At 30.8% G+C, this 14,738-nt stretch overlaps 1 protein-coding gene across 1 annotated transcript in view; it reads left to right on the forward strand.

Annotated features, from left to right (window-relative positions):
* The window catches only part of LOC118204348 (lysine-specific demethylase RAD23A-like), a 114,655-nt gene that overhangs the window by 13,137 nt on the left and 86,780 nt on the right, over positions 1-14,738 (forward strand). The window contains exons 2-3 of the mRNA XM_085809723.1: positions 4,841-4,919; positions 8,723-8,802. Coding sequence (XP_085665849.1) covers positions 4,841-4,919; positions 8,723-8,802 — 159 coding nt within the window. The remainder of the gene's footprint in view (positions 1-4,840; positions 4,920-8,722; positions 8,803-14,738) is intronic.

The raw sequence follows: 14,738 nt of genomic DNA on the forward strand, positions 1-14,738 counted from the left end.
AGCAGGAAACGGGTAGTCAATCTCCTTTTTCACTCATTCTTTCAATGTTCTGGTTCATGTTCTGGTTGTAGTCTTATTCCGCTGACGTTGCGTGAATGCAACACTCGCTTTCTTCACAAGTAAGAGGATTTTTTTTATTTTCAGTGTAAATTTATGTTATAAATGCTTAATTTAATATTTGTTATTATTTTCATGAGAAAAGGATCATTCCTTGTAGTTTTGGCGGTTAATGGGTTAAGTTGAAGATAATTCCTGGGTAGAAACACTTTTTAGCAATTTCTGATTATTAGGTTCCTTTTAGAAAAATTTTGGTAATTTTAATGATAACTGAGATGCTCATGGACAACTAGTGCTGATAGTGTCAGCTTGGGTATTCTTTGGGTTTTGGAAAAACTGAGTAATTTTAAAATTCTGGTTTATTACGTCTTCCTCTCGCTTTCTTTTTTTCCGTAAATTCTGATTTCCAGATAGTTTTTCTGTTTTTCTTCCGAAATATGGGGGAAAAAAAGGAAGTAAAATAAAAGAAAATAACTGCTATAAGAACTATTGTATAAAACACTTCTTAAAAACACTTGAAAAGTCACTGTTTGAAATATTTGACCCTTCTTCTGAAAAACTGAGTATATGCTGCTGCTGGTAAAAAGTAGGAAATATTAGATCATTACCAAATAATTCAAATACTCTTTTGTTTATTAGAATAAATAAAACAAATATAAAGTATGTATTTAGGACATAATGAAATAACGAAACTTTTTTTTTTTCAGTTTTCCATATAGCTAAAAATGGAAAATGGCCAATTTTTAATTTCGGAACACCTTGTATATCTTGATTTCACTTCAAATTTCAAATAGGTATATTTTAAATTCAGTGGTATCCCGTAATATGTCAATCTTTTCTTCTCGAAAGCTAATAATTTTTAATTCAATAAACAAATGGTTCATGTAAGAAAACATTTTTTGAGTAATTATGCTCAAATTGTTGCTTTTCTGAATTAAAAAGCTAACATAAGTTTAACCTAATATGTAATTGCACATACCTTTTTATTTATGTAGAATAACAACAAGCAGTTACCCCCACCCCCAAAAATCACAAAAAAGATAAACGTTGCACAAATTACTACGATTGCAACAGTAGATACAAAATAAGGATTAAGCAATTTGTCGAACGCGTCTAGAGTACCTTCAGCTACCCTTATATACGCAAAAACCACATATTTTTACGTTCGAACAAGACAAGAATTTTCCTGTTCAGACAGGCAGCAATACAGACTGCTTATTTTAATGACTACCTTCGCCTTCTTGACTTGGCGCCGTTGTGCTTGGCACGACCTTGCACCTATTGACGGCTTGGGCCTGAATATTATTTAAATACAGTACCATCACAGTGAATATTATTTAAATAAGTCCATAATTTGGACTCATCGAGACTTTGACGATTCCAGATTAGGGTTTTTTTCCGGATTATAGATCATCAGTTTAAATCTGTTAAGATGGCATGCAGAAATTATACAATTAAAAATATGAAATTCCCTTTCAGAAATATTTAGAGAAAGTTAAATACATGAAAATGAGCACCAATATTTAACGTATTTCAGTATTGAAATAAAAGGTGCTCTAATTTAAAATAGATCTAATAGAGCATTAATTATAAATTGACTTCGATTTTTCGAATTAAAAGATGCCTCAGAAGCTAAAAAAATCATGTCATATTTGAGAAAGTATTTTAGGAAGAAGCTGTATTAAATAGAAAAAAATAGTGCATAATTTTAATATTAATAATATAATAAACTCATCTTAATTTTTGTAATCCTTAATTAAATAAAATCGAATTACCTTAATTTTTTTTTTCTAATGTAATTAACGAAAACTTGTGAAAATATATCATTCAAGTTAAACCATTCTAAGCGAACTGTTCTGTGAAAAGAATAGCATTTAATTTCGTTCAGAATGAGATGTTGTTTATAAATGTATTTTTTCGTATACTTAGCACTCTGAAATACTGTAGAGAAAGAAATTATATACATTTATATTTATATTTATGATGTAATTACAAAATATTTACAACCGATCATGTCAAAACCCATCGATCTTAATGGTAAATCACCCGATGTTTTGGTCACCACAAAGGGATCGCCAGTGCTTCGTAGCAGTGTATGGGAGAAACTGGTTAGGGCCTCTCCATCTTACTTCCTACCTCCATGTAAATTTTACATTGGTGCCTTTCTTTTCCAAACAACATTTAGCTTTTTTTACTAATGCCTCCCTTTTTAAATTATTCTATTAGTAGTTTTTTTTATTTATTTTTACTTATCTGTGGCATATTAGAATCAAGAAATAATTGATTTCTTAAAAATTATAAAATGTGCATAAAAAATTTGATTCCTTTCTGATGCAATTCACATTTTTTGGCTTTTGCTGCCAAGTAGCTTTCTGAATGTTTCAAATTTCTTTTCCTCCAACCTCCTGCTTTGCTGTATGGCCATACTAGCTCTGATGCCAATCTTGCTTTTTTCATGTAATCAGAAGAATGCCTCAAATGAAAGTTTCACCAGCTTATATATGCAGTAAAACTCACTGATAATGTGTCCTGATTTAATGAAAAACCAAATTTAATGAGGAAATCGAAAATACTTGATTTGTACAAAGTTAAGTCTATGGGAGCATAACCTGCTTTAAACGAGCAAACCCCAGTTATAGCGAGCAACAGGTTTGTGATTCATAAAATTCCTACTGAGTTCCACTTCTTTAGCTCAGCTGATCCTTTCTTGAAAAAAAATTTTAACATACCGAAGTCAACTGAAAGTTAGTGATGAGTCATAAACAATGCACATGTGCGATGGTGGCCTTAATTTTTATCACCGAATTCTACAACTGTTATGTATTCTGTGGACCAAGGGATCATCAAAAGTTTAAAATCAATCTTTCGTAAGCACTTGATGATTTTGATGTTTATTGATTTAAAAGAAAAAATTGAAACAACCTCAAATGCTAATGTAAACATACTCAAAGTGATACATTTAATGAACATTATGGAAAAGCTTTACATCAACATGCATTACCATTTGATTTTGCAAGGCTGAATTGGACATTTCTCAAGAGGGGCAGATTACTGAGGAAAAAGTTAATATCATGTAAAATTTGGAAATAGAATTTGAAGATTAAATATCTGTTGACATGAATGCTATCATTTTAGCTGAAATTGAAGCTAAAGCAGATGAAAAATGTTGAAAGTGGTGATGATATGTGAAGAAATTCAAGCTGAGCCACCTGCAACATACTTTTGAGTGTGTAAAAAAACTTCAATTTTCTTCTGAAGACGGGTGCAAATGATGAGGTTTTTTGGGTCTTCTCCGAAAAACTGTAACACAAGAAACCGTGACAATATAAGGCAGCCCAAAATATATTAACCAACTACTTTTATACTGTACAGAAATAAAAAGTAAAGTAGTTATAATATACTAAGTATATACAGTACAAAGTCCATAATCTGTATGCTTTACGCATGCGCGTTTAATGCATAACGGACGGTATAAGCTACGCTAAAATTATCTTTACTGATTCTAAGGCATTTCCGTTAATGTTGCAGATTGCGCTATTCCTTAATTTTCTAATTGGATCAGGCTGATTATTTTTTGCAGACTGTTAGAGCAATTTTATAAAAATTAAGCTTGAACTTTCGATTATGTCAAAAAGAGTTTTCAATTCTGGAGCTGCCAAAGGATCTACAAAGCGAAAGCATGTTTCGATGTTCATCAAACAAAAAGACTATTCAAGACTTTTTGAAATTTTTTAGCATAAAATCTGCTGTGTGGAGCATCGCAAGATCATGGGAGGATGTGTCTCCAGATACGTTAAAAAATGCTTGGCATAATTTATGGCCAGCTACCATATTTCATGGTGAGGATGATGAAGATGATAGCTGCGAATTTGAAGGTTTTCGAACATCCCAAACTAAAGGTGAAATTTTTCAGTTATTGGATTTTTTAAAGAAATGTGGGGAAGCAGTAATAAATGAAGATGATATAACAGAAGTTTTTCATTGCGACGACAATGCCCCAATCATGAATCAATTAACGGTGAAATCTGTAGTGTTGTTCTAAATCCAGAAAATACTGCTTCCGATAGTGAAGAAAGTGACAGAGAGGCTACTGAAAACGAAAAAATTTCGATTGACAAGTTAGTGGGTATTCTCGACACAGCAATTACAGGAACTTTGTAACTGAACAAGAAATTTGTCTGTTTATCGAATTAAAGAAAAAGTATTAGCACAAAAAACGAAGCAACTTAAAACAACTTACATTGAAAGAAATGTTTAATAAAGTAAAGAAATAAATATTAAGCTTTTTTTTTGTAAATTTTGATACCCTTTAGATCATAATTGCTCTTTATTTCATAAATTACGGTTTCATATTTTTAATTGTATAATTTCTGCATGCCATATTACCAGATTTAAATTGATGATCTATAATCCGGAAAAACCCCTAATCCAGAATCGCTGAAGTCCCAACGAGTCCGGATTACGAATTTTGTACTGTATACATTTTTATGATTTTTTTCACAAAATCGTTTTTTTTTACGAGCACTCGGTTATAACGAACAAATATCGCCGTCCATTCATGCTGGCGAGTTCAACTGTATATCTATTCTATTTGAAATCTTTCATGTGATTTTTTTCATCAAGTTTGTTAAAAACATACCGCGAATATTACCAACTATTTTTAACATTAAATAACATTTAAAACTGGTAGTTGTTTAAATTGCTAACTGTATTGCAATGAAATTATGTAGCATTTACATTTCATAATGTTATGAAATAGGAGTATTTCATTTTTATTTCAAAGGTAAGGAAGTTTAAAGAGAAGATTGAAAAGGTGAAGGGTCATGAATTTCCTGCAAAAAACATGAAATTAATGTATGCAGGTAAGTTTTTTTATAATAAGTGAGTTTTATTTATGACTGTAGTAGTTTCGTATATTATGCATATTTTGCTTGCCATGAAACATGATTGCCATTCATTAAATCTCATAACTGTTAACTCTTCCGTTTTTCCAACACATTTCTCAGTCTCCCAGTAGATAACTAAATCTCCTAGTTTTTAATTTTTAGCCTTTTCAGCAAGAAAATAAATATTATTAAGGGTTTTTTTTAATGAATAATACTTATTATTCAAGTTAAGTAATGAATGAATAATACTTATTATTCAAGTTAAGTATTTTTCAGTAATAAAATTCAAGTGTGCAAATAAAAAAGCTTAAGTTTCGTTATTGAATTAACAAAGCTTAAATTTAGTAAATTTCATTCCGTCATTCCTAGTGATCATCAGCATAATTTTTCTTATTAAATTTTTAATTGATGTGAATTGTCTTAAACTATTGTAGACATTTGTAGAACTTTATATGAAGATTCAACCAGATGTTTAATCAGTAGATATTTGAATTTAATTTTGTTTTAATCAATACATAGAGTAATTAAATTCGCTTTGGAAATAGGACAAAGAAAATACAGTATGTTCACCAGGATTCAAACTTTGGTCCTGTCAATTTATAGACTGACATGTTTCTAATTATACCATAAAGGCACAGGGGCCTTTAGATCTAGTTGCCGGATTCTGATGGTGATGAATTAACATCTACCACATTTTAATTTGTGCCACTTGAAAGCAATTTTTTATTTTTTAGAGGCAGGGGACAAAAAAGTGTCAAATGCTAGCCGGGATTTGAACTCCGGACCCCCCCTACCCTCATAATTGGTAGTGGGATATGTTTCCAATGTATCACAAAGGCTTACAGTAAGGTGGGAGATACTATCTTACAAATTACTTAAATTTATTCACAGGATAGTATGCACATTCATTATTAATTTTATTTTTATCTTCTGTAAAAGTACTTTCATAAACTGAAGCTCTTCTCTACTCAGAATTTTCTCAGTATAAAAAATAAGAAAATAGTGAAATTGAATTGGCCAAAACACGTAAAAGTTAGGATATGAAATTAGTATATTTTATTTCAGAACCATAATATAAATAATTGAATAAACTCAATCAGGCATTGTAAAGCAAAGTTAAATCAATTTTGAGTTCTTTTAACATGGTCCTGTTGCACAGGCAAAACACCTCCCAGAAGCCACCCTCCCCCCCTTTAATATTACTAAATTGATTACTGCTGGCTTGTACTGATTGCATTTTGGAATGAAGCACTTTATGCTGATTATATTTTGGAATGACGGTGACATTTTTACTACTGAAAGCAATGACAATTATTTTCCATAGTTTATTAGATATTGCAGTGAATGGTTCTATGTATGAACCCTCTATTTATGTCTCTAACTGAGGTTCTATGTATGTCTCTAACTGAGGTGTCAAAATATTTTGTGGGAATGTGATATACATCTTGTGTGAGTAATTTCTTTTGAGTTTACAATCACAGTGAATTGTGTGTTGTTTAAATGTCTAAAATCACTCACTGGCATTTGCTTCATATTATGATTTTTTTCATTGTCTTATATTGATAACAAAAGTATATTGAAATATTCTACAATTACTGATAATGCAGGCATCAATACATCACAGCTCTAGAGAGTTTTTCTTGTACAGTTATTGGATATTTAAAAGTGAATAAGTAATATGAGGTATTGTTATATTTATACTCTCTTCTTTAATCTTGCATTAGTAAAGGTTAAAAAAAAAATACATTCCTACTAAACAATTAAGAGTGGTGTGTTGTAAAATTTATGATGTCTTATTTGTATCAATTATATATTTTATAATGATATTTAAATTAGGTAACAAGATCATTTTTTCTTTCTGTGTTGCATTAAATATCAATCTAGGCAGTACTTATTTTAATATTTTAAGCTAATTGCTCTTGAAAACTAAAAAGAAAAATTTGCTGTCACTCTTTATTAGGTGCACATGCTCACACACACTCACTTAGCACATAACTTATTTCACTTACTTAGTGCATTTCATTTTATTTAATGGTTCAATGTCTGCTATTGTTAGTTTTATTTTATGCAAAGTCCGTTTTGAGGTCATCTTCCTCTTTGTCTTCACTATTTCATTTGTCATATTTTGTCTTCACATGTAATTGAAATTATATCTTAGTCAAATGCTATATTATTACTACTATTATTGTTGGAACCACAAATAAATGTAGTAGTTTAGAAAAACCAGGTTTTATTCATTACTCTCATATAAAAGCTGATTAAAAATTGTTTCTTAATTCTTAAAAAAATTGGAAATGAGGTAAGTTTTGTGAGATAAAGTGGACTTAACTGCTCAAGACTTTCAGTAAATCTTTGGAACACTGATGATAAAAACTTGTGGAAAAATGAATTTTCTGATACAGTCAAAAGTCGGTTAATTAATTCGGACACCCATAATCCGGACCTCAAAGCTACAAACTTTCTGCGCATGCGTCGCGTTCACGAGGCGTTTACGAGAGCGCATAAGACCTTTACGGCTGCGAATATGTTTGTGCACATGCGTGTTTAATGTGTAACGAAGGTATAAGCTGAGCTAAAATTATCTAATTCAGTTAATGTTGCAGATTGCGTTGTTCCTGAATCTTCGAATTGGATCTGGCTTATTATTTTTTGCAGACTGTTAGAGCAATTTCATAAAAGTAAGCTTGAACTTTCAATTATGTCAAATAGAATTTCCGATATATATTTACTAATATGTAATTTGTATCTACAAAGCGAAAGTATGTTTTGAAATCCGAAATCTGTTTATCAGTTTCACGCCGCGGATTGGAAGTTGATCTGTCAGCACTATCCTTATCTTCAGGGCAGATGTTTTTAATTTATTTGGCTTATAATTCCTTACTAAGTGTAGTATTTCATCTCGATGTACTCCGTCTTTGATATGATTTAAATCAAGTTCCTCGTCATTATAATTCGCTTCCGATAGTGAAGAAAGTGACCCAGAGGTTATTGAAAACAAAAGCATTTTGATTGACAAGTAAGTCGGTATTCTCGGCACAGCAATTACGGGACTTAAACAGCGGAACTTTGTAACTGAACAAGAAATTATGCCTGTTTATAGAATTAAAGAGAAAGTATTATCACAGAAAACGAAGCAACTTAAACAACTTACATTGAAATAAATGTTTAATAAAGTAAACAAATAAATATTAAGGTTTTTTTTTTTTTTTTTTTGTAAATTTTGATGCCCTTTAGATCATAATTGTTCATTTCATAAATTACGGTTTCATATTTTAAATTTTATAATTTCTGCATGCCATCTTACCAGATTTAAAGGGATGATCTATAATCCAGAAAAATCGATAATCCGGAATCGCCGAAGTCCCGACGAGTCCGGATTAACGACTTTTGACTGTATTAACATCATTCCACTGAAGAACGCAAATGTGACTAAAGCTGTTGAAAATCATATTATCAAGTACCATGAAAAGGAAAATCATGTATTATTACCAGGTAGACTGATAAATGTATTGTTACTAGGTGGACTCATAAATGTATTGAAGGTTTTTGAGTATATTATTTGTGGCATTGAATACAATATTATTTGCTTAAAGGATTTTTACTAATTGACAGCCTTATGTTAACCTATTTCATATTTTACTGTAAGCATTCTTTCATATTTAATTATTGTTTTCATACTATATGAAAATATACAGCTATATAACTGAAAAACCACTAGAGTGATTCATGAATGATTGCTTATAATATCTGAAATAATACATTTCTTTTAAATATTTCAGGAAAATTTCTTGTTGATAGTAATAGAGTTTGTGATTATAATGTTGAAGAAAAGAAATTTGTGATTGTTGTTGTGAAAAAGGTAATTTTCTTGTTTTTCATATTGCTTTGCATAAATTTTATTTTTTGGTGTTCATTTTATCTATTGGCTGTTAGGGGTGTTCAAATGGAAAGAAGAAGACACTATGGATATATCGAAGTCCTTATTCAAAAGTTATCACAAGAGGCCTGAGCACTTGTATCCCACTGTTTCATGAGCCGAAGGATATCCTGTTTCCAGGAATGTTGTTACTGTGATAGGAGCCAGTCCTCCACTATGTCCTTCAGTTCATCATCCGAGTTGGAACGCTTCCCTTTGAGATGTCGCTCACCAGGTCATTCACGTTGTCAGTGAGTTCAGCTGCGATTACCGTTTTTACCTGGCCTGGCTTGGTCTGGTCTCGGGTCATCACTCAATAATTCTAAGCCTTCACAAAGCTGGCACTCCTATTTCTCACTGATTTGTTGGACATGCAGTCTCCCTGTATATGTACACTATCTGCTGATAAGTATCGGCTCACATGTTCTCACATGCACTGCACATAATGTTCATGCACATAATATTCTCACATGCACTGCTGCATCAATTGGATGGAACACACAAATGCTTCTCACCTGCATCATGTGCGGGCACCCAGCGCATATGCATAACCATGCTGGACACCTATATTCGCGTTCTTACATCTCACGACATTATGCCAAAGCAGCATATTCAGATTTCAACTGGTTTATTTGTTATGAAGTTTCGTATCTTTTCATTTGAACACCTCTTATGTATAACTTTTTAATGATATGTGTATGCTTTGTTTCTACTAATTAAATGTCTCAATAAAAATAAAAACATGCTTCTTGCTATAAAATGGAAAGAAAAGTCATCTCAGGGCCGTAATGAAAGCATAAAGCATGACACATACATTTATTTTATAAGAACTACACCCACAAATGTAAAAGTAATCAAGTTGCTGTTACATCTGTCTTGCGATTTGTCCGAGTTTTCTCACATCTGCTCATGTGACCCAGAGCAGATGGTCTAATTTGATTGAAGAGTCGCAGGTTTCGAGTTACAACATCTGTTACACACTTTCCCTTAAATTATATAAGGCATCTTTGACACACATCATCTTGGCAGCTGGATTTTAGAGAGATGATCTGGTTTCAAGTTTGTTTTCTAGGAGAGGTGGGCCATCATGGTTGGTCAAGTGTCTTCTTTGCTTAATTTCTTCCTCAGAGTGGGAGCAGTGGAGTGCCATTTTGGCCTTCGTATGACTGCAGGACCAATACATGATGGTTACTTTGTCACCTTGTTTAAATTTCTTATCTGCACAGTGTATATATGTAATAACAAGAACCTTCCCTGAAGAATTATGATTATGTGAACTCTCAGACAAAAAGACATTTGGATTGAAATGCTGAAAAATTCAATAGGACTTTAAAAATTAAAAATTTATTAAAAAAAATTGATAATTATACTTTACAGGACAAAAATTTTATGATTTATTTATTTTTATTTTTTTTTACATTTGCTAGGGCTTTAAGTCTTTCTCTTTAAAAAGGCTTCTCTGTCGCTACGCCTTTTTCTTTTTGAAGGGGGAAATATGTAAGATAACAATGTATGAATCAGAATTATAATATAACTGTAAACATTAATTCTTCCTCTCTATTCTAAAATCGTAATAACTTATCTGCATTGCGTCATTCAAATTAATCATGCGATCTTACATAACCGTTAATACCAGATGCTTCTTGACGACCAATCACCGAATTGTAAACCAAAACTTTTCTCTTCGTGTGCTTCCATCTTTCATAACGACGCACTTCAGCTTTTGCTCTCTAATGTGCTAAGATGTAATTTCGTTGGCTTGCTTGCTATCCCAACAATATCAAAAATGTAAATCTTCTGTGGAAAGGCACGACTAGAGTGTCAGGTGATTGTGGCCACACATATCAGCTGGAAATAAAAATGGAATTAAAACTGCCTCGACTGCCAAGTTCTTTAAATACTACGCAATCAAAATTCTTCTTCAGTATGGGTCTAATCACGCATCTACAGTGTTCCGTCATTTCCTTTGCTTTTATTATGACAATTAGTGCATTACATATATATATATGAATGAGATTATCTCAGGGTTAAAAATAATCATTTTTGACTTCACTTCAAAAATCATGGGCAGTATCATCAGTAGTATGTAGCTCTCATCCAAACATGAGATTTACAGCTGTCTGACTGGTGGAGTTACTTTTTGCTATATTAAGCATGATTCTAATTGTTGGTATCTTCTGTCTTCGGGAAGTATGATTGATTGTGACTAACATGGCCAAACGAGGCTTAAGTTTTTGTTCTGTTCTCCCTTTCCACAGGATTATTCTGTGGGTGATAAACTAGAGTTAAGGTTTGCTTAGTTTTCCAGAAGAAACAAACTTGTTGCATTTTATTACTAACAAAATGTGGTGCATTGTCACTAATGACACATCTAGGTAGATCATATTGTGGAATGATTTCTATTAGTGTTATTGCACAGTCTTTAGCTGTTGCTGTGGTTAAAGCAAACAGTACAAATTATTTTTAATTTGACTCAAGATATGAGCTCCTTTTTTATTTTTTAGGGTATTTTAATACAGTAAACATACTGTGTAACTTATGAGGAAAACGTTTTGCTTTTAAACAGTGTGTTTTCAGTTTTATTTCGTCATCTATTTATTGTTCATTACTGACGTTCTCAGATATTCTGAAACTAACTTTTTGAAGGAATTATAAATTACTACATTTCTTCAAAAACTAATAAATAACCATAATTCATTTTAATTTTGTGCATACATGGTAAACAAGGAGAGTGAAAAGACCACCAATGAACACACACACACATATATATATATATTATTTCATAAGAAACTAATTAGTAAAGTTAAATAAATTAAATAATTGAAGTTAACAAATACTGTATCATTATGCCATTCATATAAAGCTAATTAATTTTTTTAAGTTATGAAAATTATATTTAAAAAAAATAAAATTATTAATTATTGCTGCGAACTAATTTGCAATATCATTAAAATTCAGAAAGCAAGTATCTAAAGATATATAATTTTTTTTCAAAAAACTTTAAAAAAGAAATTTAAACTAAATTAATTTGCATTTAGTGAATAATTGTTGAGCAGGTAGGAGACAGATTTTTTCAAGATGTTGCCCCAAAACCTGACTCTTCAATTGCTCAATTTCTGTGTTATTATTTGTGTCTTAAAATATATGAAATGAAAATAAAATGTTCCAACAATAAAAGAAATGTCTGTCATCTAAGTAAATGACACAGTAAAAGAACAAGCTGAACCACTAACACAAAAACGCAAAGTGCATAAAAATATGTCACAAATAATTATCCCAGTGATTTGAACTCATCAGTTTTAGATAGACATTTGAAAGTGGAGCCTCTACCTATTACCAACTCTTGTTTTTCCATGTCTCAAAATGTCCTGTCCCCCCCAAAAAAATAAATTAAAAAAATAAAAGTCCTAATTACAGGGAGCTGCGAGAAATTCTTGATTATGACAAATTTGACGAGGAACCGAAGACTGTTTTTTATAGCATGACCTGGTAATCTTTGCTTCAGTGCCAATATGGGTGCACATCTTCCTGTCACAGGCTCATCAATTTTTAATTAATGCATGGTTCGGTTACTGAACTTTTTACTATGCAGATTATGGCATGGTTTAAAACATAATTGTATATATTATAATACCATCTGAAGCTGATTTTGCTGTTGGATTTCTGGTTACTATTATGGTCTATATTTTATTTTAAAGAGAATATGGAGGGAAAATACAAATAAAAATTCAAATTTACTAAAAAAGATATTTTATTAATTTGAGATAAGATTATGAGCTGCTTTTTATTTTTAGATTATTTAAATGCTGTAAACAAACTGTTGTAATCATGGGGCTAAGAATAAAAGGAGGCACCAGTCCCACATTACGACTGATGCAGTGCTTCCAAGCTCTGATCTCCAGAAGGGATGTTTTTTGCTTTCATCCACAACATCCTTGACAGTACTTTAGTAGTATTTTCACACAAATAGAAAAGCAGGGATACTTCCACATAAAAGAAGCATTCATTGTTTGATGGGTAATAGCAATTTGTACAGTTTAGTACCATTTACCCAAAAATAATATCTTTATTATTTTTCAGTAACTTGCAACAGTGATTTTGTGTTTTATAAAATTCTAAGTTATTATTAGACTACAAAAATATCAATTTTAGCACAGTATTCATGTTATGTTGTGAAGAATGAGAAATATCTTAAGGTACTTTTGAAGTGTCAAAATAGCACAAATTATCTCTCTTTAAAACTCAATTTCCTTATAACTAAGTAGTAAAAATGAAGCGATATTATGCAAAGTAAGGCTATCAAGAATGCGATCTGATGACAAAGGGGTTTAATGTTTAAATGTGAAATTTGTAGTTGTTATTTATAATATTAGAGAGCTATTGAACAGGGTAAAATCATTAAGACGTATTGAAAGCTCTGTTTAATGCTCTTTCTTGTTGAATGTTATGCAAAAGTATATCTGCCAAAATATATTTACTAGACAATTTGAATTTGATAATGAATGTTATCCAAAAACATGTTTTAAGTAAAAAGTTTGAAACTTAATGGCTAAATGTAAATATAAAATTCTGCATCTTAAAATATTTGTAATTAGGCACATATGTCAGGTTAAGTTTTTTAAGTAGAGTAAGGCATGCAAGAGCTGTCGGGCTAGAAAGAGATGACTTCTTGGAGGAATTTTAAAGGGATACTTCCACATAAAAGAAGCATTCATTGTTTGATGGGTAATAGCAATTTGTACAGTTTAGTACCATTTACCCAAAAATAATATCTTTATTATTTTTCAGTAACTTGCAACAGTGATTTTGTGTTTTATAAAATTCTAAGTTATTATTAGACTACAAAAATATCAATTTTAGCACAGTATTCATGTTATGTTGTGAAGAATGAGAAATATCTTAAGGTACTTTTGAAGTGTCAAAATAGCACAAATTATCTCTCTTTAAAACTCAATTTCCTTATAACTAAGTAGTAAAAATGAAGCGATATTATGCAAAGTAAGGCTATCAAGAATGCGATCTGATGACAAAGGGGTTTAATGTTTAAATGTGAAATTTGTAGTTGTTATTTATAATATTAGAGAGCTATTGAACAGGGTAAAATCATTAAGACGTATTGAAAGCTCTGTTTAATGCTCTTTCTTGTTGAATGTTATGCAAAAGTATATCTGCCAAAATATATTTACTAGACAATTTGAATTTGATAATGAATGTTATCCAAAAACATGTTTTAAGTAAAAAGTTTGAAACTTAATGGCTAAATGTAAATATAAAATTCTGCATCTTAAAATATTTGTAATTAGGCACATATGTCAGGTTAAGTTTTTTAAGTAGAGTAAGGCATGCAAGAGCTGTCGGGCTAGAAAGAGATGACTTCTTGGAGGAATTTTAAAGGAAAAATTACCTTTGAGTGTGTATTAAAAATAATGCATGTAATTTTCATTCAGTTTATATTTATACATATTTATGTAAAAAAATTCTGATATATGCCAAATTATTGTAAATTAACTTCACTCAAAAAATATAATGAATGCACAGAAATTGAAGATTTGCATGTGCTGAAAATGAAAAATATTAAATATATATGTTTGTTTATGCATATCCTTGAAAAAAGCATGTATTTACATTTAACAAACTGTGTAAATATTTATTTATAAATGTATTTGGAAATGAAGGATTGATTCATTCATAAGCTCTTGTGAATGTTACTGTAAAGAATTCTAGTTATTAAATATATCTAAATTTATAATTATTATAAATATTACTTAAATGTATGACAACCCTGACATTTAATTGTAAATGTAAATTGCAATTCTGTTGACCAATATATTTATAAAACTGTTTAAGCAAGAATTGTTTGTAGCACTCTGTTAAAAGGT

Source organism: Stegodyphus dumicola, chromosome X2 (genome assembly GCF_044657685.1).
Source record: "Stegodyphus dumicola isolate Sdum_Otavi_A_Nest chromosome X2, ASM4465768v1".
NCBI lineage: Eukaryota > Metazoa > Arthropoda > Arachnida > Araneae > Eresidae > Stegodyphus > Stegodyphus dumicola.